Source organism: Agelaius phoeniceus, chromosome 6, assembly GCF_051311805.1.
Source record: "Agelaius phoeniceus isolate bAgePho1 chromosome 6, bAgePho1.hap1, whole genome shotgun sequence".
Lineage (NCBI taxonomy): Eukaryota > Metazoa > Chordata > Aves > Passeriformes > Icteridae > Agelaius > Agelaius phoeniceus.
The window spans coordinates 48492278-48518874 of record NC_135270.1 but is presented as its reverse complement, the minus strand read 5'-3'; the positions used below and the strand labels follow the sequence as shown (position 1 = coordinate 48518874).

The following is a 26597-nucleotide window of genomic DNA, read 5'->3' as shown; positions in this document are numbered from 1 at the left end:
AATAGCTGTATGGGTCCTAATTTTTAATGAAAATATAATAAGAGAAAAGTGAAGATAAATAGAAATGTTGACTCTACATTGCTCAGGGATATAGCAGTGGATATTACTCTCTGGTTCAGATAAAAGAATATAAATACAGGTTGGTATTAAAACTTCATTTCATATGAATGCTAATCCAAAAACTATTTTGGAAGAAGAGCTTTAAAAAAAAAAAATCAAAGTCACAAATCCTAATCAGGCAGATTCTGAAATACAGCTGATTATACCATGGACTGGAAACACTGAATAAAACAAAAAATACACAACTATTTTTAATCTTTATTATAAATTATATTTCTTTTTCCTAAATCCAGCATTTGTAGTTGTTTGGCTTGGTTTTTTTTCCCCTGAGTGAACAAATCCAGATTTTCTCCACTTGGACATAGTTTTATTTTTAAACACAGCTTCCAGAAATGCATTTGTGTGGGATTGCAGTTGGGACCAGTGGAGAACCATGGCACTCTGCCAGGCACTCGCCCTGTCCCTGAAATACAGATGGATTGCCAGGGTTCTGGAGAAAAACAACCCCAAAACTTTAAACAAATTATGCTTAATGGAAATAAACATTTTTTGCCCTTCTCTATAATGATTTGGATAATGTGCTGGCTGTGTGTTCCTGGAGGACAGAGGAAGAGGGAAGGGGAGAGGAGGGCAGACACAGAGCTCTGTGTGCCTGTAACTTGCTCTCCAGTGGATTCTCTGGGAAGCCTGTGGGAGAGACTGTCATTTCTAAGCTTGGAGTGTTTTGTAACTTTCAGCCCATCCTTCTATTAAAAGGTGAGCAGGCTGGCTGCAGCCAGCTATGATAAGAGCATTTATCTACTGCTTGGTTTCTTCCATATATGGATTTGAAAAGCCAGGAAAGGCATACAGAACCATATAATCATTTAGGTTGGATCAAGTCCAGCTGTTAACCCAGCACTGCCAAATCCACCAATAAACCAGATCCCCAAGGGACACATTTACATGTCTTTTAAACACCTCCAGGGATGGTGACTCTGCCACTTCCTGGGGTAAGCTGTTCTAATGATGGACTTCTTTCAGTGTATCCAATCTAAATATCCCCTAGTACAATTTTAGGACATTTCCCCGTGTCTTATCACTGTTACTTGGGAGAAGAGACCAACTCCCCCCTGGCTTCAGCCTCCTTTCAGGTGGTTGTAGAGAGCAATATGGTCCCTCCTTAACCTCCTTTTCTCCAAGCTAAACAGCCCCTCAGCCACTCCTCATCAGAACCATGTTCTGCACCCTTCCCCAGCTCTGTTGCCCTTCTCTGGAAATGTTTCAACACTTCAATGACTTTCTTGTCCTGAGGGGCCCAGAACTGAACGCAGCATTTGAGGTGTGGCCTCACCAGTGCTGACAATCATGGGGACAATCCCTGGCCTGGTCCTGCTGGCCACACCATTGCTGACACAGGCCAGGATGCCATTGGCCTTCTTGGCCACCTGGGCACAGCTGGCTCATGTTCAGCTGCTGTCAGAGGGCACCCCCAGGTCCTTTTCCACCAGGCAGCTTTGCAGCCACTCTGCCCCAGCCTGTAGTGCTGTGTGGGGTTGTTGTGAGAGACCCCAGTGCAGCACCTGACACCTGACCTTTGTTGATCTCACAGAGTTGGGTCTCAGCCCATGGATCTGGCCTGTCCAGATCCCCCTACAGAGCCTTCCTACCCTTCAGGAGATCAACACTCCTGCCCAGCTTGGTTTGAATTGCAAACTCACTGAGGGTTCACTTGATGCCCTTGTCCAGATCATTGCTAATGACATTGAACAGCACTGGCACCAATACTGAGCCCTGGTGAGCACCAGGTGTGACCAGCTGCCCACCAGATTTATCTCCATTCACCACCACTCTCTGGGCCTGGCCATCCAGGCAGTTTTTAACCCAGAGACAGTGCACCCCTCCATGTCAAATATATGCTTTGTGTATTTCCTGTCTACAGCATTGATACTCTTTGCCATGTCATGCACCTGAGTTTTGCTGGGTTTTGGTGATAAGTGACAATGCCATGAAACCAATACCTGGTTGGGTTTGGTTTTTTAACATAAAGAAGTGCAAGCAGAGTATGCTGCAAGCTAAAGCCTACCTCACAGAAGAAGAGGCACCATAGATTTATCTCTGGTTTTTCAGGCTGGTGCTGATAAATCTTTTCTCTCACTTCTGTTGCTATGGTGTAGGTTCTTTGCAATAACAAACCTTTGGGTGACCATGTCAAATGCAGAGATCATTCAGAGAGATGCTGAAAGGGAAGGGAAGTAGGAGGGCTCAAATTCCAGCTGATGACAAACAATGAGTCAGTCTTGGGCCATCAGAAATTTTGCACTTTGCTTTCACTGACTTCTTTTTGGGTTTGATACTCCACTTTGAAAAGGCTTCTTTTTACCTTCTCAAATCATTTTTTTCCTTCTGCTTTTACTTTTTTTTCTTAGTGCATAAAAGGAAGGTAGATCTCTTCCAAATTCCACACAGCCCAGGAATATTTGCTTTCTACAGCATAGCTCTAAACACAGAGAACTTATTCTTGCAAGTGGTTTGATCCTCCAATCCACAAAATCCTGGATCAAATTTTGAAGGTTTTTGTGGCTAAAATGTACCTGCTGTCCTTTTTGAGGCAATTGAAGTGGTCACTGAACTTCCTTCCAGAGAAGCTGCTTTATCATGCTGTTTTTTCTCACATTGCTTTACTGGTGAGGGGGAAGCAAAACAGTGTTGGGGGGAGCCTTTTTAATGCTTTCCAGTGTGCAAAGTACATGCATTTGGTTTTGTTCTCAAAATATACCTTTTGTGTTTAGCTGGCACAACTGTTGTGAAGAAGTTATCTTGCCCAGATGTCTTATGCTTGTGGAAAACACTGTGCTGGAAATGCCTGGATTTGCCTTGAAGGCTTACTTCTATTCTTGGGTCAAGGCTGAAAGGGAGGACTGTTCTTGTTTTCTGAATGTTTCCATGCAGATTGAGCTGGAAGTTCAGGAAGAATGTAGAGGGGTAACCAATCTCAAATGCTTACTTGCTTCTTACTGCTTTTCAAACTGCAAGTCCTGAGAATGGATTAATTCAGAATTTAGTACCTTGGCAACCGTGAACTTTCTGACCTAGTTAAATGGACTCTTTGTTTTGCTGTTTCCTTCCAGATGTGATAGGCAGATGGAAAAAAATCAGAAGCAGCAGTATAGTCATCTGAGATTTCTTTTAAGGATATTAACTGATTTTTCTGGAACTTGGTTGAAGAAGTTGATTATCTCCTTCCATGTTCTTTAGCCAAGCTGCAGTTCATTTTGCAGATACTTAGGCTGTCCTCTGGCCTTTGTGCTGCACTTCTTGTGAGAGTGAAAATATGTCAGGACAGGCAGACCTTCTGTGGACTGCCTCACCTGGCCACAGCATACCTATCCCTGAGCATCCACACTGTCTGTCCTGCTGGTCTCTTGGCTTGTAGGAGTGGCTGCCCACCTGTGAGCAGTGCCTCTGTTTGTCTCCTTGGAAGAGAGACACACACTGTGTTCTCCAGTTGGATTGGAATCTGCATAAGGACTTCAGAAGCCCCAGCCCATAACTGTTACTAGAGCATACAGTAATGGGCAAGCAAGGGTGGTCTCTGAGGGAGGAACTGGCAGTCTTTCAATTTGCTTTTGTGCCACAGGTACCTTCAATTATTCTGCTCAGGGAAGCCTGGCCCAGATAAGAGTGCCTTCACAAGAAAAGTCATTCAGCTCTGTGGATCAATTACATTAGCAACTAGGAAATTAATATAAGGCTGATAGATCTCTGCTGGTTTAGTTTTCTTGGTTTGATTCTGTGTTATAGCTTTACCTTCTTTAAGGCACTCACTCCTTAATTCAAAGCAGGGCCATTTCTGTAGGGTGGGAAATTTTAGTAGGACAAAACTCAAGCTAATGAGACAGAAAACAGCATCAGCAGCAGCCAAGTACTCCTCTCCCTCCTGTGCCTCTCATACCCTTCTTCACCAGAGCTGAATAAAAAAGAAAGCAGCAATAGAAAAGATCATGCAGGTAAAATCAGATGCTAACTTTAGTGAGCACACATCCATCTTTCCTCTCAAAGATGTTCCTGGTTTGGCATTTACAAGATTGAGTTGTCATTGATGCAGTAGGTCTCACAACTGGTTGAATTGACTCACAGCTTTTGTGCTGTGAGTGGCCTGGTGTGTTGATTTATATCCTGATAAATCCAAGCCCTCACAGTAACACTGGCCAGCTGTCTTAGGATCCTTGCATGCATCTCATACAGGTCCAGTAAGCTTCTTTGCATTGATATTTCAGCAAGAGAGAATTCCTCAATCCTTTTTCAGTGCAGGTGGTTCCTCTGCTCTTGAACCCTGTTTTGGTACTGGGACCAAGCCCTCTAACACATTGCCACTTCCTGTGCTGTCTGGAGCAGACTTTCTGCACACCTCACCCCAAATCTTTGTCTCCTACCCAGCTAACTGCCAAAGTCTGCTCCTGGGAGTTGTCTGGGAGCTGCACCCTCCTGATAACAGCTAAATAGCTGTCTCAGTAGCAGATGAATTTCTACAGATCCTGACTCACTTGCTTTTGTGTTACCTTTATTCCTGTCCTGTTTTGTGCAATCCCAGTAGGCACAGCAGACCTTCCTTTTATTAGTGGTGTTAATCCTTGTTGGCTCATTCCTTTTGCATGTGTGTGAATGTACCAGGAAGCTGTGTGACCATACCAGGAAACTGAGCTGAAGAGCCATATGTTGGTTTAGGGTGGAGAAGCACAGGGAGATGTTTGGATGAAGGGTACTTGCTGATGACTTCACTGTTTTTCATGGAATTAGAGCTACACTGCTGAAAAATAAGTGTCTGAGTAAAGTTTTCTAACACTCAATGATGTGTAATATCTCAAGGATTTGGATAACATACCAAAACAAAGGCACTGTGTAAATTAAATGTCACCTGTGTGGCAGCAGCACCTTGAATGGTGGCAGGGACAGGAGACTGGATCCCCCATATATTAATAAAATGTTTCTCTCTGGTTTCTTCAGCTTGACCTCACCAAACCCATTGAAGATCAGGGCCCTTTGGATGTGATCATACATAAACTGACAGATGTAATCCTTGAAGCAGACCAGAATGACAGCCAGTCACTGGAGTTGGTTCAGAGGTTCCAGGTAAGTGGTTCTTTCTGCATTTCAAGCAGGAGGATGATTTTGGTGCAGCAAATTCAGTGTGATTACAATGCAGTTTGTAGGGGTTTGATTAAAAGAGTTATCTGGAACACTGTTGACTTGCTGCTGATAGCCCAACAAAAGTGGTTTAGTCAGTTTAAAATGGACTTGCACCTTGGGAAGGTTTTGTTTTGTATCAATATGGTTAGTTAGAACTGGTTTCCCACCAAATGTTCTTATGTCATTTCAAGAGTATTAGTGCTGCTCACAAAGAGGAACACGTGTTTGCATCCCTCCATGACAGAAGCCACTGAATTAGTTATGCCCAGTTCTGTCTAGTCTTCCCAGTTCCTGGAATGCTAATTTCTGCAACATCAGGATTGCTGTCAGTGACTCTGATGTCTAGTGCTGAAAATCCTGTTATATTATTTTTTTCCCCTCAAGTTTACGTTGAAGGTCAGAAATATGCAGGATGTGTGGTACAGAGAACTATTTTCCCCAAGAAGGGTCTTAAAAGATTCTCTCTCAGTGCCTTCCAAACTTTTTTATTTTGGAAGACAGAGGATGAGCTAGAGGGTAGGGCCCCTGTGAGCAGACATCTGCATAATATCCTCTCTCCAATACAGTAAGGCCTTAAGCTTTTGCTTCTGCAGGAGTCTGAGTTGTGCCACATCACTGGCATGCAGGAAGCTCCCACAGTAGTAAAACATATAACCAGGAACCAGTGGTGCAGAGCACAGACCTTTCTGTGTTGAATTACATGCCAAAATGTGTTTTTAGAGTTTACTCTCATGTAGTTTTGTTTCCAGAGCAGAAACTATCTGCAAATTGCTGCCTGTCTCCATCTCTCCTCTATTACCTTTAAGGTATTGAAAATCATTGGAAATTAAGAGAAGCATATTCCATAGGAAAAAGAAATTGTAAGAATACTTTAGTATAAAGTGTGTGGTATAGGGTTGTTGTTTTGGGCTCTTAAAATCAATGAGTGACCTAGAAAATGAAAAATGTCCCCTTGCAAGAAAGCTGTTCGTATGAGTGAGGTGTTATATAACCACTGTGGTATTTCTGGCACCTACACACAAGTGGAAATAGTGTGGTTCCCTTATTGTTGATTAAGTTGACTGAAAAAGTTGTGATGATCTTAACCAGACCAAACAGTGCAAAATTCATTATGCTTTTTTTCCTGCTATTGAATATAAATGTGACAGCAAGATGATACCTGGCAGCAGTCTTACTGTTGGCTCCATAAAGCAGTCTTCCAGGAAGCAGAGAGCAAGGGATCCTTGACCACAGGAGGCAGAATGATCTGCCAGACTACATTTATGACCTTTTCAAGAATAACTTTTTTTCAGATCTATGTTATAGAGGCCTTGACCATCTAATCTGCAAAGAGCTAAAAAGGAAACTGGCTTCATGTTTACATGACTTTGTGTCCCTGCTCTCTGGAGTCTGTGATGAGCCCTTGTAGGGTCTGGCAGAGAGTGCTAATAGAGCAGGAAGCCTCTTGGCATGCCATTTTCTGACTGTTTTCAATTGCCCTGGAAAAAAAATGACAGGAGAATGAAAATGGTATGGAGGAGTTGCCTGTTGACAGTGGCATTTTTAGCTCCAGAAGACCTTTAGGGCTGAGCTTTCTGAGGTCTTTGTGCTAGTTGGATGTGGAATGGAGTGCAGTTTCTCAGGAGAATATTGGTGGGTGCAGCTGTTCTCCACTGCACTGAAAATCAGTGATGAGTGCCTGGTGATCTCATCCAAAGCCAAAACAAAGACTGCATGCAGCACCTAGTGTAGTGCACGAGATGAAAAGTGGAGAAATACTGTTATTTGCTTTTTAGGACACTTAAATCCTTATTTGGGGGGATGATGATTATTTGTAGAGATGATGGTCAGTCTCCCTTCCTACCCACTGTAACACAGGGCTGGACTGATTGAACACAGGTAATTAGTTAACTGTGAAAATTGGTTAAAGTCCTCAGTGGTTCCTTCTTGACCAGAGGCACATGGAGGGAAATCAGGTGAAGAGGCAGAGTCCCCAGGGTGCCTTTCACTTAATGATGCTACAGTTCTGCCTTCTTGGTAAGGAAGAAAACCAACTACCCCCATTCCTGCCTTCTAGACAAAGTATATGGCTTTGAAAATGGAGTATGTTTTGGCTCCTGTAAGACATTGGGGAATCTTTGTTAGGCTTTCATTAGAGCAAAATGCTCTCTGAGCAGCTCCCTGTCATAGCTGTACAGGGGCTTGAGTGACTTCATTCATTGCAGCTTCATATTGCATTCAAAAGGATGGCTCCAGTGATGGAAAATCAATAGGGTTATTAATTTGTCTTCCAAAGCTTTTTCTGAGCAGGTTCTCTTTGCATTAGCCTGCTTAAAAAGACAGATCAGACACAGTTTTTATGCCTAGTCTTTTGCTATCATGTTGATGAAAATTTAAAACATTTCCTCCCCTGCTGACCTTCAACTCTTGACTCTCCCACTCTGCAGTTGCCCAGGACAGACTCTTCTAATCTTGATTAAGAGGCTTTCTTAGAAGGGTTTGGGACTAAGAGGAGGGAAAATGAGGGAGATATTTTGGAAGGGAAGGGGGGGGGGGACGGACGACGACTTCTCAGCTGAGAAGAGGCAAGCAAAAAACCAAAGGAAACTATTACATCTCGGTAATTCTTTCCTAATTGGAGGGACAAGTTAATACAAAATTGAAATGGTCTATCTACACCTGAATTCACAGGCCAATACCTGTGTTTTATACATCTGAAAAATAATGATGTCTTAAATTATTGGAAGAGTCTTGTAAACAGCAAAATTAGCTAAAAATTGGTCATTCAAGTGCTAGGGGTTAGGATAGTTTCCTGGGGGTAGGATTTGCAAGATGAAGGAGCAAAGGATTTCTGAAGGCTACACTGGGCAGCTGAATACTCAGAAAGTTTCTTTGAGATATACAGAGAATTGAGATGTAACAGAGAAGATCAGTTCCCCCTTCCCCTTGCCACACCCCTCATTCCTCCTAACCATTGCAGAAATCTCTCTTAGATTTAGAGACAAAGCAGCTTTGAGATGAGCATTTATTGAAGACCCAATACACCTTCACCTTTCCTTTTGGAAGGAGGTGTCCTTGAAAAGAGACCATCACAGCCTAAGACAACAAAAAGGAGCTTTTAAATCTAAATCTGATGCAAATGCTTTAGACAAGCTTGTGTTTACATCTCTTTCTCCCTTGGAAAATGTTGACATGTTTTTACAAGCAGTCATTGTCATGTTTCTGTATGTGGGAAAACACAAATCCAAATGGCATTACTGTTGTTTCTTTTGCTTACTTGTTTTCTTTTGGAATATTTTTAATGGAACTTTGTTTAATATTAAACAAAACATTATATAAGTTTTATTACTTAGTAATAAAAGCAAGTCAACGAATCAGCAAGTCCCTTATCATCTAATGACCTATTATTTGCAGTAGATACTGTATCAACTTTCTGTTAAAATATTTTAAAAAATCATTAGCTACCTTTTTTGGGTAAAATGACAAGCAGCTCTATTCTCATCTATACACAGGCTTCTCAAGGAAAGTATTTTTTTTTTAATTGCTGGGTTATATCCAGAGGTATTCAATAGGGAGCATGAGATACTTGGTCTCTTTCTGATTTCAAGTTTCATTGCTGGCCTAATGCCAGTAATGGGGCTGGTACAAAGCATGACTTAACACCAGGCCTGGAATACAAACAAAGGAGGATCTGCTAAAATTCCTTGTTTGTTCTTGTTTGCTTTTATTATGTCAAAGATTAGAAAGAGGAAAATATAGATGTTGTCTGGGTCAAGCTGAACTGCAGCCCAAGGACAGATCCCTTTCAGTCTATTGTTGGAAAGCCTAAATATCTTCCACATTGTTGCCTGGGTGGTTGGAATCTGCTGTTGGATATCAGTCTTCAGTAAATCCACCAGAGTAGAGAGCAGAATTGTTTTGCAGGAAGAAGGAGAGAAGACTTGAAGGTTCAAAGTTGAAAGGTTGTGCTGTACTGAAGAGAGTGCTGCTGTACTCTCTTGGCTTCAGTGTTTCTCTTTTCCTTCTTCAACTGCTTCATTTTCAAGTTCGTGTCTATAGTAGCTCATCTGCTTTCAAAATAATTAGGCAGAAACCCGACATGTTTATGCAGATCTGTATTTCTGGTAGTGGAGCCACTCTGTGCTGTGGGAAGAGTGCTGTTACTTAGGTTACATCAAGAGTTCTCCAGTCTCTCAAGTGATCTTCACAGGTCACTTAATGGTGCTACAGTTCTGCCTTCTTGGTAAGAAAGAAAACCAAACTACCCCAGTTCCTGCCTTCTAGACAAAGTATATGGCTTCAAAAATTGAGTGTGTTTGTAGTGCATGATGTGTGCAGCAGTTTCTAGTAAAGAATCGAAGTTTATGAAAGGTTTCACATCAGCTACCATAATTGTTCCTGTGAAGCTAACAAAATTGACTTTTCTTATTGTAATTTCCTGTTGTAGACAATTGGTGTAAGGTTCAGATCTTTTAATTACTTATTTAAAGTAGTTTTCTGTGCATGGGTATTGAAACTTTCTTTTGCTTGTGTTGATGATGTACTGGTGAGAGGTGTGGGAGACTGGGAAAGTGCTGGCAGCCTGAAGGCCCAAGGGGAAGCTGGAAGCCCCTGCACAGCTTCAGCAGTTAATCTCTAGCTGTGTTCAAACAGAAAGGATACATACAAATACACTGACCTTGTTCTGCATTGAGAGTCTCTTTGAAAAGAGGCTGTTTCTGGATTCAGTTAAAAGGAGAGATGTGTGGCTCATCCCCAAATGAGCTCTAGGAGACACTTCAAGTTCGAGGTCTTTCCTTAGATGACACAGATCTTCACTGCTCTGACTTTTGCTGTTCTGTGCTTTCTGGCTGTCCAAGTTCCTAGGCCTGGAAATGGAGAGGAGTTGGAGAATAGTACCTGGCATAGATTTAATGCTGAGAAATTTCCTTGTTTTGTAAAGAAAGCTGATCTGCTCAAAGCTCAAAACCCTTTGTTGTGTGTTTGAAGGGGCTGTTGCCTTGTATTCGTGCAGTTCTTGACATTAGAGTAATTTGTTAAAGTTCTCCAGACTCTAAATGGCTTTTGGAAAACAGCTCCCACCTCCCTCATCTTCATCAGTTATTTCTTGTTTGCCTTACAGAGCTTTTTGGAGGCTCCTTAAGGCAACAGGATGAGAAATAAGTCACTGGAAAGTCAACTTAAATGCTCATTTCTCTTGACATGTTGACTGGTGTAGAATGGCCTTGAGCTTGTTCCTTATTCCTGGTAAACTTTGTTATGCTGTGGCAAGCTTAGTGCTTTAAATACAGTTTAGATCTTTAAATACGGTTTAGGGCTATTACCATTAGAAATAAAGCACTGTGAGGTTCCCTTACTAAAAGCATAAAAAAGCCAGGCTTCCTCTGGAAATACTTAGAGTAACATGAGCCAAATTAACAAGTAGAATACATGAGTCCTGGGGAAGCAAGGATAGTTGTCAATGCTGAGGTGAGCATCAGGAAGGTACACAAGGAGCTGAGAGATGGAAAAATCATTCCTTCCTGGGAGGAGAGTGAAGGTAATGGAGTCCACAGGCAGGAGGAATGTATGTGTGAGGGGAAGGATCAGTGTATGCACAGTAGGGGCTGGGCCAGGATGGAAGTCCAGGGAGCTTGAAGTCAAGGTAGAACCAGATACTGGTCGAGGCAGACGAGTGGTCACCACAGTGTAAAAGGAAGAACTTGAAGATACATCAAGAGGTTTGCTGTCAGAGCTCTGCTGAGGCCACCTTTCAGAGCTGTGACACGTTCAGTCACATGTTCAGCTGTGACATGTGCTTGCCTCCTGCCCCATAAGGGTACGGGCTCTCTGTAAGGAGCTCATCCTCTCAGTGTGCTGGGAAAGACAAACAGTGTGGTAACTCCCTGTCTTTTAAACGGAGGCACAGAGGGACTAAAATCTGTCTTGTTACACTCTGGAGATGTTGAGATACTCAAGTACAGTTTCACTATCAGCAAGTTCAAGCTAATGCCCTAATCACTGGATCATGCTAGCTCCACAGGGTGTTTTAGCTGCTGCATAAAAGGGCACGTATGCATAGACATGTGTGGGTGTTTAAGAGGCATTAGGTAATAAGATACTCTAGCTCTGAAAAGAATAAAAGATCTCATCTGTATTTGAAAGCTGATTTCTCTGCTTTAGACTCTGGAAGTACTAGGGGCAGAAGACTCATGAAAACTGTATGTTCTGGGGTTTAGTGGCTGTAAATGAACCCAGCTTCTGCTCCACTGAGCTGATGAGGCTTTTTATCCAGGCTGTACTGCAAGGGTGAGACAGCAGCTGGGTCTGAGAGTCTTGATGACCAGCTGTGTGAAAGGCTGTCCCTTACTTTTCCCATGAGGCAGCAAGGTTGAACCTATCTTTAGGGAATTCATTCTTTGTGTTCTGCAGGGATTACTAAATATGTCAGACACAAGTATTGCCACTGAGGGGTGCCTTGTGCCCTGTGAAGGAAAGCTGCTTGTGTCTTGTGGGTGGTGCAGTAGGTTCATTAGACCCCAGTGCTGGATCCTCTTAGCCTCAAATGAATAATCTCCATTCAGCAGCCATCAGTTCAAACTATGCAGTCACCAGGAAGCAACAGGTTCCCAGTGCTGGGGTGGAGAAGTCTGCATCCCCAGGTAGCATCTGGAACAAAATCACTTTCTAGGAATAGATTATGCCATTCTTTTCTCTCCAGCAAAGTGCATCTCCTGAGGCCATCTCATCATACTCTGAAGTAACTTTTGTAGTATGTTTTCTTCTTGGAAAAATCAAATTAAATGAAGTAGAACTTCATGGAAGTCTATTAATTGTTGGAGCTTTTGCATGAATGGATTTAAAGAAGTGGAAACATTAGGATGGCTTTGGGAAGTTGGGTGAAACAAAGAGAGATGCTAACTTTGGGTATATTTATCTGATTTTGAGTGGAGTAAGATAGTTGTGTTTCCCACTGACTTTATTGAGCCAGATTGGGGCAATGGTGAAGGAATTCAGCTTCTAAGAAAAAGAAGGAAGTTTTGTTGGGTTTGCAAGGCTGATACCTGGCAGCTGTGTCTGTGTTCCTGGCCAAGATGCAGTAGTGCAGTCATGACCTCAGTGAACAGGGAATTGAGTTCCCAAGATGAAGATCCATGAGGTCATTAATATTACTTTGTTCTTGTAGTCAGAAAAGGAGAGTATGAGCATAGAGAAGTAGCAAGCAATGAAGATACAGTGAAGCAGCAATCTCTTCAGCTCTGCCAAAAAAAATTTCAGGCCTTATCATTCAGCCCTTAATACTGTCTTCAGCCCAGCTAGAAGACAGCAATAAAAATAACATAAAAGAACACAGATGTATTTCTGAGCCTAGTTCAGATAGTTGTGATGTTCACATGCAGTAATTGAATGCAAGGCTGACCCCAGGATAGCTGTGTGCCATCTTTCTTCTCCTAATGGCTTTTCTCAGTCCTGCTCTCAGTTCTTACTATGGCACTTTGCCACTGGCTCCCTTGTGAGCTAATGTGGTTGCAGCAGAGGTTTTGTTCCTGATAGAGTCTAGAGGAGGAATTTGCCATCTAAACCAGTTAGCTGTCATGTTTGTGTTTGATTCAAGTGTCAGTGTTTTCACTGTCTGGGGACTTTCTGTGTTGCCAAAGTCCATTTGGCTCCCCTTGAAGAGAAGCTGGACTTTTAACATTATATATTCTCTTCCCCATTATTTTCTCTTCTCATTATTTTTCTACGCTCTTCAGCCAACCTAATGCCATTTTTCCCCTATATATTGTTTTGCAGGAGTACATTGATGCTCATCCAGAGACCATTATCTTAGACCCTCTCCCAGCTATCCGTACACTCCTGGATCGATCCAAGTCGTATGAGCTCATCCGGCGAATAGAGGCATACATGCAAGGTAGGCCAATATCTGTGCTCCTGGAGGCTCTTATTGTGACTAGAGAAGAAAGCAGCTTCCTTCTGGAGGCTGGATGGGGAGTTTGAAGTAGTGGTTTTGTGCCCTTTGCATTGTCTCTCCATGGGAGCACAAACACTGAAGCATTCCTGTGTCACAGGATTGCCCTCTGGAATCCTGTGCTCTTCTTTTTCCATATACACAAAGGAGGTTTGTAACTGATTAAAAATACGATGTGGGTTTAATGGGGATCGTATTTACCACAGTGAGCACTCTCAGAAATCTTCTGGAAAACATTGTCTTCTTCTTGTGTGCTGGTAAATTGAAATGACTGTACAAACTCAGCAGCTTGTAGTAAGATTCCTGAGGCCTTAAACTGAGGGAGAAAGAAAAACTGGTTTTGGAAAGGATCAAAAGAAATTAAAGTGTAAGTAGAGCTAAGGTCTTTGAGAAGTACTGGAAAGCCTATTGCACAAGCTAATTGTTGGAGGAACGTAAATGCACATCTGGTGCTGGCTTGTTACCTGACATAAACTATTGCCCTTAACTGGTATCATTTGAGTTGTATTCCATGTTAGGAGTCATGCCTTTTGAACCCGAATAGTTCTGTTACCTTCTCATTTTAACCATTGCAACTGTTGGGTTAAGTTAGTCTTTCATTCCCATTTTACTTCTGCTGCTGTCATGTTCTTGAAACATTTATTGGATTTTGAATTTAAATCTAGAATAGCTCTGAATTAACTCTTTCATATGTTAGATGATTGTAATTGGGGAAATTGCATTTCTGAACTATTTTCTAACGGAATGTTACTGGAAATGCCATTGAGATTGTGTTATCACTGTCTTGATGGGCAGGTAAGAAGCTCAGCAATTTGTATTTTTATAGTTGTGGATTTATGGACATATTATTTGCATATAACCTGCCTGGCCACACTGGCAGCGTTCTTATGTAGAAATAAGATTAATAATTCACAGCACTCCCTCTTGTCTTTTGGAATCTCTTAGAGAGAAAATCCTCAATTAGTTCAGAATGATTTTGTTTTGGAGTGGCTATTGCTGTTTGTGAGTGGGAGAAAGGTGCTGAGGGAAACCTGTGCACTGAGGGAGTGATTGGGATTTTGTTCTAACAGCAGAGAGATTCAGTAGAGTTTGGTTTTTTCTTCTCTTCCTTAAATTACTATCAGTACTATTGTTATCCCTGTGAGAACAATATGTTTGGGAGGACATCCAGTTTTTGCAAGTAGTTTGTCTTCCGCATATTTCAGCCTGCTTTGGTCAAACTGATGAGAAAAATAAATAAGTCCTTAAGGAGGAAAAAGAAAAAGGAAATTTGAATTCAGGTAAAACTGACAATTCAAAAAGAAGCTGTTAACAAAGTGAGGAATGGCCTAAGCTATTGTCACTGGCTGCTGCAATGTTTGGTAACCATTATTTCCCCTGGCTCTCTGTCCCCCTCCCCCCAGCACTTTCCTCCCCAGTCTTATTTCTGTCTCATAATCAGAAATATCATGACCAAGACCTTGAACCAACTCAGTATTTAGCAAGGGAAATCTCAGGAGAGATGAATAATTGTCTAACTTCTTGTTCTGGCATAAGTAGATCAGCCTCTGTATTCCTGCACATGATGATCTGCAGTAAGAGAAAAGTTACACCACTCTAGGTAGTGCTGTGGGTTTTTCTCTCCTTCCTTGTTTTCACCTGCTAAGTTATGTTTTCTCTGTTGCAGCTACCATCTCATATCCCAAGGCCACGAGCACTTAGAAAACCCAAAGAAGAAGCAATACATCTGTTAATAGCATGAACTCTTAGGAGCCACATCTTTATTGTTCTGGAATTTCATTATGGAAGTAACTACTAAGAAAATAATATCCTAGTCTTTAGCTGTAACTAGAGAGCCTTTTTTATCAGAGGATACAAAATTAATGTGATGGGTTAAGTTCAGTGCAAGGGATTGTCTCTTCTGAAGGAGTGCTGTAAACTCAGGAGGGTTGAGTTTATATGTAAGGAGAAGCCTTCTGCTATTCAAAATCTTTCAAAAGAAAATTCAGTTTTTATTTACAGATCAGTTTTGGATTTCAGTGATTATTGCCTCTATTTCAATCATGTTTTTAAGTAACTATAAATGAAGTATAGTCTTTATTTATGATCCTCAGTTTGCACTTTATTTTAACCCTGTAGACCTTACGACAACTGTATAACTAAAGATTTGCACCAGTTAGGTTAAAGAGAGGGTGACCATGTGCTCTGCTGAGGTGACTGAATTCTGCAGCAGTAGGGCCCCATAGTCTATAAACAGTTAGATTTTAACTCCCAATTATTTTTCAGATGTCCAAGTCACTGGCCTTTTGCCAGAGAATTCTCCATGCTTCCTGAAAAAGGGAATCCCTATTTGAAGTGTCTAGACTGGGCGTGTGGACATTGTGAGGCTTTCTGAAAGTCCTGTATCCTGTTCTTCATGGAGTCAAGTGCCTGAGTGATAAGTACTTTGATCCAGCCTCCTGAGAAAGGTTGCTGAGACACTTTGTGGCTGAGGCACTCCTTGTCTCTGCTACCAGTCTGTGGCTGCTAAAGAAGCTGAGGTGGAGGAGAGCTGAGCCAGAGTTGTACCAGTGGTCTGAGGGAAAGCCTGGGGTTGAACCAGGGCTTTCCATGTCTGAGTCTGACACAGGAACCACTCATTCCTTGTGGAAATTGAAGGTTCACAGACTTGCCCAATCACTGAAGTTGGAAAAGGCCTCTTGAGAATATACAGTCCAAGTCCCTGTTCTAAGCAGGATCTCTACAGCAGGTTCCTCAGGTCATTGTCCAGTTGGGGTTTTGTGTTTCTCCACAGATGGAGACTGCATAACCTCTCTGAGCAGCCCGCTCAAGGATGCACCTTGAACCTGGTGTGCTAGCATGCTCCTAGCAGTGCTGAGGTGATTTGTAGGGACTGTTTCTTTATTCAATATAGACAGGGATATCTCCCTTGGAAGGAAGTAGGACTCTCTTCTGGGAAAAAAAAATAGCGTTAAGAGATATTTTAACATTGATTTTAATAGATTCTATTTTGGAATCAATAGTCTGGCTGGAGCTGTGACTTCCTCTTTTTCCTGATCCTCTGGTATTTTAAGTGCAAGCTCTAAAAGAGCTAATTATTCTGCAACCTGAAAAAATAAAGGTTGCATTCCAGCTAGTGTCCTGTATAGCTGTCAGGTGCATGTTGAAATGAATCACTGAATAGATTTTTTTGGTGTCACAGTTGTTCTCTCAGCAGTTGTATTGCTTTGTTTACCTATCTCTGAAGAATTGCTTCTTGCATAAAAGTGCTCTTGATCAGTTTCAGTGATGTTTGGTGAAAGATTAGGTACATTATTTAGTAAGAACTTCATTTTTAACAGGGTATTGTATGGTTAGAACTGTGTCAGCCTTTTGAAAGCTCTAACCTAACGAAAATAGGTAAATTTTCTGATGTGTGTTGAAAAGTTGTGATCCTTCAGGTTTGAAATCCAAAATCTGACACTTAAAATTATGCTTAAGATGGTAATGGATGATCACTGTGACTGGGCACTAACTAAGCTTTTCATATTACACATATTACATTTTTTCTTTAAAGATTGAAAGCTTTTGAATTTCCCTACGTATCTTACAAGTAATAATCCAAATTGAAGGAACTTAAATGAAAAGTGAAGTAAGCATGCTACTCACTCAGTGTGCTATCTAGTTAGTGTTCCCATCTGCTCAGCTTCCTCTTCTGTCTCAAGTGACTTACTGGTTTCTCTGATAACATTTGAACTTGCAGACCCTGAAGTTCATTTCTTTAACCACTTGCTCCTGGCTTTTTCTTCCATTGTTTTAAAATTTTGTTGTTTTTCAATTTAGCTAGAAGTCTAAAATTTGTACATACAGTAGTATTTGTGGAGCTCTCCTAGAAAACTGACCTCCTCCATAAGCTGAGCTGCAACTCCTTAGTTTCTTTCTTCCTAGCCAGTTGTATTTGAAGCATGCAAGCTATTTCCCCAGGACACTAAGCAGTATACACCCCTTTAGCCTCAATATTTTCATCCTGGCATGTAATAAAATTTATTTATGTTTGATTGTTTACTATTATATGAGATGCAGTTGCTGCTGTATGTGCTTCTTTCTCATTTGGGGAGATATTACAGAACAGATCACAGCATCCTTCTCTATTCCCTAAATTTATTTTTATCAGATTCTGTCAGTCTTAGAAATACTCCTCTCACAGCTGCAGGTATCTTCTGTTATTAGGAGGCTAGCTTAGTATGATGAAGTGAGTAAAGCATTTGATTTAGGGCTTGGGGTTTTCTGCTTGGTGCTGGTTCTTCCTTGCTGATTTTGGACATGGAGTGTCACCCCTGTGCATCCTGGCACTCATCTGCCTGCCAAGATGCCTCATTGTTGTGGGCAGAAACTCTTCTCCAGGTGTATAAACATCACTCCCATACAGCAAGTCTCTGTGCCAAGCAAGCTGTGGAAGTATTGTTCTAACAGAAAGTGTGAACCTGTTGTTGAGTAGAAAACTGCATCTACAATTCAACACCAAAGCAGATAGTCAGGGCTGGGGGTTTTGGACATTATGGAGCATGTACATTGTTGGAGCAGTGCATACTTAGAGCTTCTCAAAATCAGGCCACCCAGTTAAAAGTGCATGAAAATAGCTGTATATACATAGCTTTAGGCACTCACCTTTTGAAACTGTAGCCTCTTTTTGCTGTGGCCTATTTTCAGACCTGTTTTGGTCAGAGGGGAGAGAAGAATAGTCACACAGGTTAACTTCTGACACCTCTTATTTTTATTTGAAACTCCTATTAAATGAAGCCAGATTTTTCTTTTCACTTTAATGCCTCTTAATCACCCACCTGGCACTCACTTCCTTATGTAGGGACATATCAATAAGGTGTCTTTAGTTAGAGGGCAGATGCCAGCTACTGTAAATAACCACACCAATTTTTGGGTGCAGAACCCTGCCTTGTTGATTGTATGCTCTCTTTCCACCAAGAACACATGCAGGTCTTATTACCTCACTTGAATTGTGTGGTCTGTGTTCACTCACTGGATTTTAATTTCTGTCTGAAAACTAGTATACCTGTGTGGAATGAAGGAGTTGGAATGGAATTGATATTCTCTGTAACTGTAAGCAGTTCGTCCAAAGTGCCTCAGCTCCCAGCAGTGTTCCATGTGGCAGTCTCTCTATCCAGCTGCCAGCACTTGGTAGGTCTCAGTCCTGCTCTCTGAAGCTGGAAGCACACTGGGACATTTGCCCCATGCAAGTGTCACCTGCCATCTTTCTCATAAAAGCTCATTCATTCATCTAGGAGGAGGATAACAAAGAGACATCAGCATGTTGGTGTTATGATAACAAGCCCTGGCTTTGAAATTGAAACTAGACAGCTGCTTCCAAAGGATTAATCCTGTCCTGAGAGAGGTGGCAGGAAAAGAAAGTGGGAAGCCCCCCCAGAAAAAGCCTGGAATCTTCTGTCTTGTACCATGTCTTGCTCTTGTTAAAGCAGTTTACAAAAGGATTTTCCAGAGTAAGACTGTTGAAAGTTAGCAATTTCATTATCAGAAAATATGAACAGGGTCTCCATTCCCTTCCTGTCTCTCCTCTCCCCCATCAGATTTTCATTATTTTGAGCTGAGATCTCTGTCCCAGCATAGGTGGGAGGGAGCTGGGGGCATCTGTGGCTATGATGGGCACAGTCCCTGTTGTGGCAGCCAGCCAGCCTGCTGCCACTGGCCTCCTGAGATCCATCAGCTTGGGGCTGTGCAGGGGACTCTGCACCAGGCCAACAGGCACAAAGCCCAGAGAATAATACAGAAAACATTTTATTGTTTTGTCTCACAGTGTGCTACTCAGAGCTCCTTGAACCAACAAACAATCTTCATCTTGGATCCTAGTAGTTGTAATGGCCACTGAGCTTTCAAAATAGGCCTGCCTGTAAAGTTCAGATGTTATTTTTGGTGCACTCTTTATCTCTCATGTGCTTTTTTGACCAGATATGAGGAATCTGCACCCCACTTTCACTCTCTTTTGCTTATCTGAATCTGAAAAGAAACAAGGCTGGACCTTTTATCCATTTATTACATACCAGTATTGGAAACTTTTGTTTTACATCTACATGCATAATTTCAAAGCATTTTTCTACTTGATAAAGCTGAAAAAGTGAAAAGGTTTATGTCTATTTAAGTGAGAGCTTCTATGAATTTTGTGCTAAGTGCCTGGGTGGATCTGAACATCAACTGAATCTGCATTTTATGGTGTGAAAAAATAGGCCATGACTGCACTCTGTGGTCATAGGACATTCCTAAGACATCTCCAGTTCGGATTTTATGAACAGAACATTGATTAATTCTTGAGGATTATTGTCTCTCTAGAATTAGGATAAGAGGAGCAGGGATTCTTCTTGTCATGATGAAGTCTTCACTGAATAAACTAGATGTTTTAAATTCCAGCATGGTTCTGTTTCAAGTTATTCTGATCCTCTTGAGCAGAAATTTCCTTGGCTGACATCCAAATTTCCTGAGTATCTGGGTGCTAGAAAAAGTAATGAAGGAGCATTGAAAGATAAATTGCTCAAGGTATAGATGTAAAACTTAACTGGGAATACTTTTTTGCAGTAAGTGGCTTTTCACAGTGTTTCTACTCATATTGTCACAACATCAAAGGTCAATAAATAAGTCTTGAAAAATAGGACCTTTCATCTGAGTTGGAAACCAGGGTTTGGCTCATAGAATATTACTCCAGTTCTGGTGTAATGTGTTTATATCACTTTTGCTGCTGAAGAAGCAGTTTTTTCTGGTGTGGACAAGAAAATTAGCATCCTTTACAGTTTCTCAGATAAGTATCTAGCCAACATGTGGTAAGCCTGGTGAGATTAGAATCTCTCCTCATGTAGAGTCCAGCAGGACCTTAAGGCTTTATCAAGGTTCCATGGAATCAGCTGATGGTAACACTGCCTGAGAGGATGCTTTCCTTTACCACTAGGGCCACTAACATCCCATCTAAAATTAGCTCCCATTTCACTTATCTGCTGGCTTTATGCAGCTGTTCCTGCTGAGAGTATCAGTAAAGAAAATCATGAAAGCTTGAGTGCATTTATGTTCCTGATGTCAGTAATTGGGTCTGTCTCATGAATTTTCCAAATGGCTTTCAGGAATTAGAGTGGATGGGGCTCAAAGTGTAAAGGTTGATGAGAGGGACTTGAAATGGTATGAATTTCTTGAATAGTTTATGATAAGTGGAACTAAACCTCTATGGTCAGTTGCTTGATAGTCTTCCTACACAAGGTCATGTACTTGTCATTGTCATTTGATACACTACACTGCTAACATCTTGCTTTTCTCTCTGTTTGGTATACCCTGTTTATAGTAGTGCTTGGAAAGTGCTGATATTTTGTTTTTCTGATGTATAAATGCTGCATATGGAGTGGAAATAGAAATCCCAATGCATTCATGGGCTGATATGGCTGTATGGAGACAGTTGGCACCTCTGGAGTGTCAGTAATTATGGTTCAGGAAGCAAACCTGAACACCTTTCCTTACATACACCTTTATGTGTAAAGGAAACAAAACTGATTCAGCAGGAGACAGCTTTGCCACATGAAAACAAAAAGATGCTGTGCTGAGAACAAAAAGCAGTACTGTCACAGCCATGTGTGGCATCCCTTCATATCCTGTTGGTGGGCAAGATGTATGTGGAGCATATTTCAGAACTCCTGCCATTTGTAGGGAAATATGCAATCTGTTTAGTTCTCTACACTGAGAGTGAACCACTGCTTGTTAAATTGGGTTAAAATCACAGAATCACCTTCAAAATCATCGAGGCCAACCCATGCCCTAACACCTCAACTAAACCATGGCATGGAGTGCTACATCCATTTTTTTTTTAAAGGCATCCAGGGATAGTGACTCCACCACCTCCCTTGGCAGACCATTCCAGTACTTTATCACTCTTTCGATAAAAAACTAATATCCAACCTGTTTTTTCCTTTGCCACAGCTTAAGACTCTGTCCTCTTGTTATGTCAGTTGCTGCCTGAAGAAAGAGACCAACCCCCACCTGACTACAACCACCTTTCTGGGAGTTGTAGAGAGTGATAAGGTCCCCTCTGAGTCTCCTTTTCTCCAGGCTAAACACCCCCAGGTCCCTCAGTCATTCCTCACAGGGTTTGTGTTCCAAGCCCCTCACCAGCCTCCTTGCCTCCTCTGGATGCACTTGAGCGTCTCAACCCTTCCCTCATCCTTCCCAAACTGAGGGGCCAGAACTGGACACAGCACTCGAGGTGTGGCCTCACCAGTGCTGAGTACAGGGGAAGAATGACCTCCCTGCTCCTGCTGGCCACACAATTCCTGATACAGCCCAGGATGCCACTGGCCTTCTTGGCCACCAGGGCACACTGCTGGCTCATGTCCAGCCGGCTGTCGACCAGCATGCCCTGGTCCCTTTGTGCCTGGGCACTGTCCAGCCACTCTGTCCCCAGTCCATAATGTTGCTGGGGGTTATTGTGGCCAAAATGCAGGACTCAGCACTTGGACTTATTAAACATCAGTTTACTGGACTCTGCCCATCCATCCAACTGTTCTAGGTCTCTCTGCAGAGCCCTCCTACCCTCCAGCAGATGGACACATGCTCCCAGCTTAGGGTCATCTGCAAATTTACTAATGAAAGACACAATCCCCTCATCCGTGTTGTCAATAAAGATATTGAACAGAACAGGCCCCAGCACAGACCTCTGAGGGACACCACTGGTGACTGGCCCCAGCTGGATGCAGCACCCTCACCACCACCCTCTGGGCCCGGCCATCCAGCCAGTTCCTAACCCAGCACAGAGTGCTCCTGTCCCAGCCGTGGGCTGCAGCTTCTCCAGGAGTGTGCTGTGGGAGACAGGGTCAAAGGCATTGCTGGAGTCCAAATAGACACATCCACAGCCTTTCCTGCATCCACCAGGAGGGTCACCTGGTCATGAAAGGAGACCAGGTTGGTCAAACACGACCTACCCCTCCTCAAGCCCTGCTGGCTGGGTCTGATACCCTGGCCATCCTCTAAGTGCTGTGTGATGATGCTCAGTATAAACTGCTTCACAACCATACCCGGAACTGAGGTCAGGCTAACTGATAGTTTGAATAGTAGAAATTGTGTATCCCTCAAATAGCACTGTCCATGTTGCTCTAGTTGCCTCCAGGCCTTCTGATTAGAGTTCTTTGAAACTGTCTGCTAGAAATTGGATATCTGAACACAAGTCAGCACATTGAGATAACTTTAAAAAAAGAAAAAAAAGTCACTCCTTAGATGGCCGGTCTTAAGTAAACTGAAGCATCAGAAAGTGCTTGACAAAGACCAAAGGCATGGAGGAGATAAATTCCTTTCAATCTGGCAAACCAAACATCCCATACAAGTGGCATTTCAGGACTTTTATTATTAATGCTGGAAAAGGTGGATGAACACAGTATACCAAATTTTTTAGATAAGTCCAAATTGTTTAGTTTTTTTTCCAGACAAAGGGAGACAGCAATATCAGACAGGCTTACCAAAAGACAGTGAAGAGTCAGCATAATGTTAGATCCACTTTATAGTAGTCTCTTGGGCCTATAAAAAAATAATATGGACATGCATTGTTAAATTCTGCATTGACTCACTGCTCAGGAAAGATCTCAGCCTTACACTGGGAAGCTCAATGGAAACTTCTGCCCCCTCAGCCTCAGTAGTCAAAAGAGAATGTGCCAACAGAATCAAACAAAAAGATGGTGGTGGCCAAAAATATCATTGAAGACACTGAACATACAGTTGTGTAAATAAAAAACTTTATTTTTCCCAAAGACTGTTTTCAGTTCTGCTTTCCTGAATTTAAAAATATGTATTAGAAGTGAAAGGAATCCTTGAAAAAAGGGACATGGTCAGTGCCAAGAGACAGCCACAAGTGAAGACTAAAATCAGTCTCAGGCTAGCAAAGGTGGAACAAAACCTGAGCAAACAAAACATGAATAAATGGAGAAATGTTCCCCTTTTTCTCTACCCTGTCAGAGTTAGAGTTTCATTGAATAGCTCTGCAGTTGCCATAAAATATCAACTAAGATCATAGCCAGACTGAAAGAGGTAGGACACATTCACAACTAGGTTTGAGAGGTTTACAAACCATTGTGGTTGGTGGTATATAGTACTGACTGCGGGATGTTAAAAAGAATCTCCATGATGAACTATGAACTCCATAAGTTGGGATGTGTTGGGGGACAATATATATTCCCTTTGCTTTGATTTGAAACCCACTGCAGTTGAAAAGATGGAGATAACATGGTGTCAGCTTAATTGTGTTCTCATTTGGTTTGATAATTCCAGTGTTCATTTCTCATCTCCAGGGAAGCAAGAAGGCCTGAAACTGCAGTGAGGATTTAAAGCACTTTCTCTACTCCATAAGCTTTAAACCTTATGCAAGTAGTAATGCTTTAGTGTTTTTACTGTCCTGTGAATAAAGCCGTGGTATTTAATATAAATCATTATGAATACTCAGCACATTAAATGGGAACTCAGATAGAGACAGATGTGTTAAAACTGTTATTCTTTCAGAAATATGGCTGGATGATGTGATTATGACTCTTTTCTTTGATAGCTCTCTCTTCTACTGTATTAAGAGCCTGTAGAGTGAGACAGAGGAGGCTGTTCATGAGAGGACAGAACATGAGAGGCATTGTGGAACAGGCCTTGTAACACATGTAAGGGAGGAAATGGTACTGAACACTCTTGAAGAAGCTTTTCTGTCAGGTCATACTCTACTAGAAGATCAAGGAGGTCCCCCTCCAGATCACTCTGGTGCGTTGTCTGGGACTGGGTGTTACTTAACACTCTGGGACTTCTCAATTTCTAAAGCATTTTGTTTCATTTCCTCTCTTGTTCCCTGGCAAAATCATGAGGAAGACTGACCAGTTGCAGTATTTATCTCATATGTAATTATGAAAATGATTGAACAGATAATGTTTCACAGTCTCACCCACCTGCCCACCCTACCAAGCCTATTCCATGATGAGAATAACTGCAGCTTTTTCCTTGCTGCAGTGCAGCTGCCAGCTTCTGTGGTGTCTGCTGGGCCAAGGAGGGAAGGGAGCACTCAGCTGTTACTGAGGGTGTTAACTTTAGATGTGGCATTGGGTTTCCTACACGAGGGAGTGTTCATATCCCAGGTCTTTCTTAATCAGCTTGAGGATGCTATGTGGGTGTTTGCTCTGTCTCTGATTGACTGCCAGCAAGCAGCCAGCAGTGAAATCTTTCCTGCAGAGATGCAGAGTGTCAGTCTTGCAGACATGTACCCACCACCCATCTGCTGACAAATGAATATTCTGAATGAGGTCCTTTTTTTGGCAAGGACACTAAACACACTATGGAGGCAATGGAAGATGTTAAGGAAGAGCTTTATCTTTTCTGATCATTTTTTTAATGTTTGAGGGTCCACTGAGATCTTGGTTGTGTGGGACAGTTGAGATTCACTGAAGCAATTCCTTCCCTTAAAACTGAGAGTTTATTCTATCACATCACCTTACTTAGGCACTGGTGTGTTGACAAGACACCCATGCAGGTAAAGTAGCAGGACACTGAGTATGAGCCCCATCCTGTGCTAAGGTCTGGTTTAATGTAGTACAGTTAATCTACATGCAGCACTGTGGGCAAGGCCTAGCCTCTGAGATTTAAAGGATCTGTAATCATAGAATCATAGAATGGTTTGGGTTGGCAGGGACCTTAAAAATCATCTCGTTCCAACCCCTCTGCCATGGGGTGGGCAAGAACATGGGGTGCTGCAGGGGCACCTACCACTAGACCAGGTTACTCAAAGCCCTGGCCAACCCAACCCTGAACATTTCCAAGGACAGGGCATCCACCACTTCTCTGTGCAACCTGTTCCAATGCCTCATCACCCTCACAGTGAAGAATTTCTTCCTAATACTCTAATATCTTATTAATTGTTGAGATTTGGGGCTTTGACAGAAGCCCTGCTTATTCTCTTGATCTCTAAAATGCCAGCCAAACCTCCCTGCTCCCTCAGAGGAACCTTTTGAGGATTAGTCAGCACTTGGGAAGCCTATGAATGTGCTGTTTAAACACTGGTAGAAGGAGTAAGTATGGATAGGATTTTTGCTAGCAAGGCTGTTACAGTGTTGGGGCAAACTAATGGAGTAGTTATGAATCTCCTGTAGTAGAGGCTTTGGGAATAGACTGGATAGATGAACATCTGCCAGTGTTGGTGTTGGGTGCATTTTGTCTTCTCTGAATGCAATGGGGCTGGGGTAGGTAACCCAGTAGCCTTCCCAGACCAGTACTTCCTGATGTTGATGTTCCTTCAGAATGAAAAACATCAACTACTGACAGTTTGAGCCAGAGATCTTAATGAGGTCATGCTGAATGTTAATAGACATCTGTCCTGTGCAGGGCCAGCACAGAGGAAGACTCATAGCACACATGTTTACCTGTAAACATGAGAGTTAAGCAGTCTGTGAAGTCTTGGGCTTCCACTGAGGCAAAGTTTTCATGGGTCAGTGCAGCCAGACCTGGATGTGATAGGCTGTGCTCCCATAGAAAAACCAGCATGTTTCACCTGGACATAGTCCTGGTACTCTGGCTCTTTGACTTCTGGGCTGAAGTTGGCTTCATTCTGCTTTTTAGGGATGCCAGGAGAGGAGCAGTGGGCTAGCTGCACCTGTTCATGTAGATGTGGTGCAGCAAGAGCAGTATTTCCTCCTCAGTGGAGAAATGTGTGGAATGAGTTTGTCACTTGCTTCACAAGGGTGAGGCAATTGAGCCGTGCATTCCTGAATCAGCAGGCTCCTCTTGCCTTGGGCGCTCTTTGGCAACCACACATTAAATCCAAAGCTATAAATTGTATAATTTGCATAAGATATTAGACAGAGAAGCACAATGGGACAGACGCTAATTGCTGATTTGGGAAGCCTCACAAGCATTTGCTAGGGGATAAACTGCAGTTACCTCAGTGTTGGGCAATTCATGTTGGTTTCTAAAAGGAGAGACGCATATCACACCAACTCATTTCTTGTACTGTGTAATTTGCTGATTTCATTGTTGCTCTTGGGGACAGTTTTTTAGTTCCTTTTTAAGACAATATTTTTTTAAAACTTGCTATTTTTAAAAAGGAGGCAAGTGCAGTTTGGGAAGGATATTCCTACCAAGAAAGTTCAATTGCAAACTCCTGTTTTGCTGCAGTAAAAGGAATTCTACCATAAACTCTTTGGCATTTCATAATCCTATCCTAGGTTGCCATGCAGGTGCACCAGATTGCAAATTAGAGGGTTTTGGTTGATTTTTGCTGCCTTTGCAACCCAGAGTTTGGTATGCTTTTTGGGGGTAAAATTTATGCAGGCATTTTATTGTGGTTAGTATTAATTTCTAATCAGTTGTTAGGCTGCCAGTTAGTTAAACTGCTAAATCTTAAAATGTGTTCACCTTAAAATGTGCTATGGGGAGTGTAGAGCTCTCCATTTGCCAGGTTTTGTAGTCACTTTGA

At 42.2% G+C, this 26597-nt stretch overlaps 1 protein-coding gene across 5 annotated transcripts in view; it reads left to right on the top strand.

Annotated features, from left to right (window-relative positions):
- Nucleotides 1–26597, top strand: part of ITPK1 (inositol-tetrakisphosphate 1-kinase) — a 140727-nt gene that overhangs the window by 64399 nt on the left and 49731 nt on the right. For all 5 annotated transcript variants that reach the window (XM_054634017.2, XM_077180631.1, XM_054634018.2 and 2 more), the window contains 2 exons: nt 5047–5172; nt 12982–13099. In XM_054634017.2, coding sequence (XP_054489992.2) covers nt 5047–5172; nt 12982–13099 — 244 coding nt within the window. The remainder of the gene's footprint in view (nt 1–5046; nt 5173–12981; nt 13100–26597) is intronic.